This window comes from Varanus komodoensis, unplaced genomic scaffold, assembly GCF_004798865.1.
Source record: "Varanus komodoensis strain SLA01 unplaced genomic scaffold, ASM479886v1 scaffold708, whole genome shotgun sequence".
Taxonomy (NCBI): Eukaryota; Metazoa; Chordata; class Lepidosauria; order Squamata; family Varanidae; genus Varanus; species Varanus komodoensis.
This window is the reverse complement of record NW_025336357.1, coordinates 60,527-61,876: the sequence shown is the minus strand read 5'-3', so window position 1 is coordinate 61,876 and position 1,350 is coordinate 60,527. Positions and strand designations below refer to the sequence as shown.

At 49.2% G+C, this 1,350-nt stretch overlaps 1 protein-coding gene across 1 annotated transcript; it reads left to right on the top strand.

Moving 5' to 3' along the window:
- Positions 1-155: 155 nt before the first annotated feature.
- Positions 156-639, top strand: LOC123034684 (vomeronasal type-2 receptor 26-like; the record flags this gene model as incomplete). The annotated part of the gene is made up of 1 exon (XM_044452235.1): positions 156-639. A coding segment is annotated over one exon (484 nt), but the record flags the coding sequence as incomplete, so codon positions are not given.
- Positions 640-1,350: the final 711 nt, after the last annotated feature.

Sequence of the window (1,350 nt, the reverse complement as noted above, 5' to 3'; positions counted from 1 at the left end):
CGGCCAAGGAAAGTGACCTGCCTCTTCCGACAGACAGCCTTCAGCATCATCTTCTCGGTTGCTGTCTCTTCAGTCCTTGCCAAAACCATCACTGTGGTGCTGTCCTTCCTGGCCACCAAGCCAGGCAACAGTGTGAGAAGGTGGCTGGGAAAAAGCTTGGCCAATGGCATTGTTGTTTCCTGTTCCAGCCTTCAAATCCTTATCTGCATCCTCTGGCTGGGCATGGCGCCCCCTTTCCCAGATACTGATATGCACTCCCAAGCTGAACAGATCATCCTGCAGTGCAATGAAGGGTCTCTCACAATGTTCTACACTGCCCTCAGCTACATGGGTTTCCTGGCTGCCGTCTGTTTCTTGGTGGCTTTCCTGGCCAGGAACCTTCCTGGGGCCTTCAATGAAGCCAAGCTGATCACCTTCAGCATGCTGGTCTTCTGCAGCGTCTGGGTGTCCTTCGTGCCCTCCTACCTGAGCACCAAGGGCAAGTACATGGTGGCCGTGCAGATCTTCTCCATCTTGGCCTCCAGTGCTGGGCTGTTGGGCTGCATCTTCCTTCCCAAGTGTTACATTGTTGTATTCCGGCCTGAACTGAACACAAAGGAGCACCTTGTGATGAAAACCAAAGATGGCAACTTGACATAGTTAGGAATTGGGGGAAAAGAATTCTCCTCCAGCACAGCCTGGAGAAGGAGCATATGATGAGATGCAGTCTAAAAATGGAATATGTCCACATCCCATAGGTAGCTTCTCAATCTAGGAAAATAAGAATGCAGAGCCAGGAAAAATATATGATGGCAGAGAATCCCTCTTCAAAATTTTATATGACCCTGTTCAGTTAACGACAAAGCGATGCATTGTTATAATGAATGAGAACCCTTTCCAAAGCGAATCAAAATCTATGAATTAGGACATGGGTGGGCAACTGCTGACCTTCCAGATGGTGGCCACTCCAGCTTCTCTTCGTATCACTGCCATTGCTGTCCTTTCCCAGTGGGATGGGTTGTGTTGAAACCATCTTGGGAAATGAGGCAGGCCCTGCAGAACAGGGAAGAGGGATGGAGGACCGGGTATTCACAATGCCAGTAATAGGACGACATGTTAACCCTTCTCCCTGTGTAACTGACATCAGGCCTTCCTGCCACTGCTAGTTCCGCAACAGGAACCCCCATGAGAGTGGCATGGAGCTCTTCCAGAAAGCAGCCAAGAAAGGTGCTCTTTTCTCTAGTTTCTGCTCTTCAAACAGGCTGACCCTTACTGCATTCCTGATAAGGAATCCTGACATTAGTTTAGGCTTCCCTCAAACTTTCTGAACTCCAATAAAAGACCGTGAATTGAAGGCTTTTGTCTCCATTC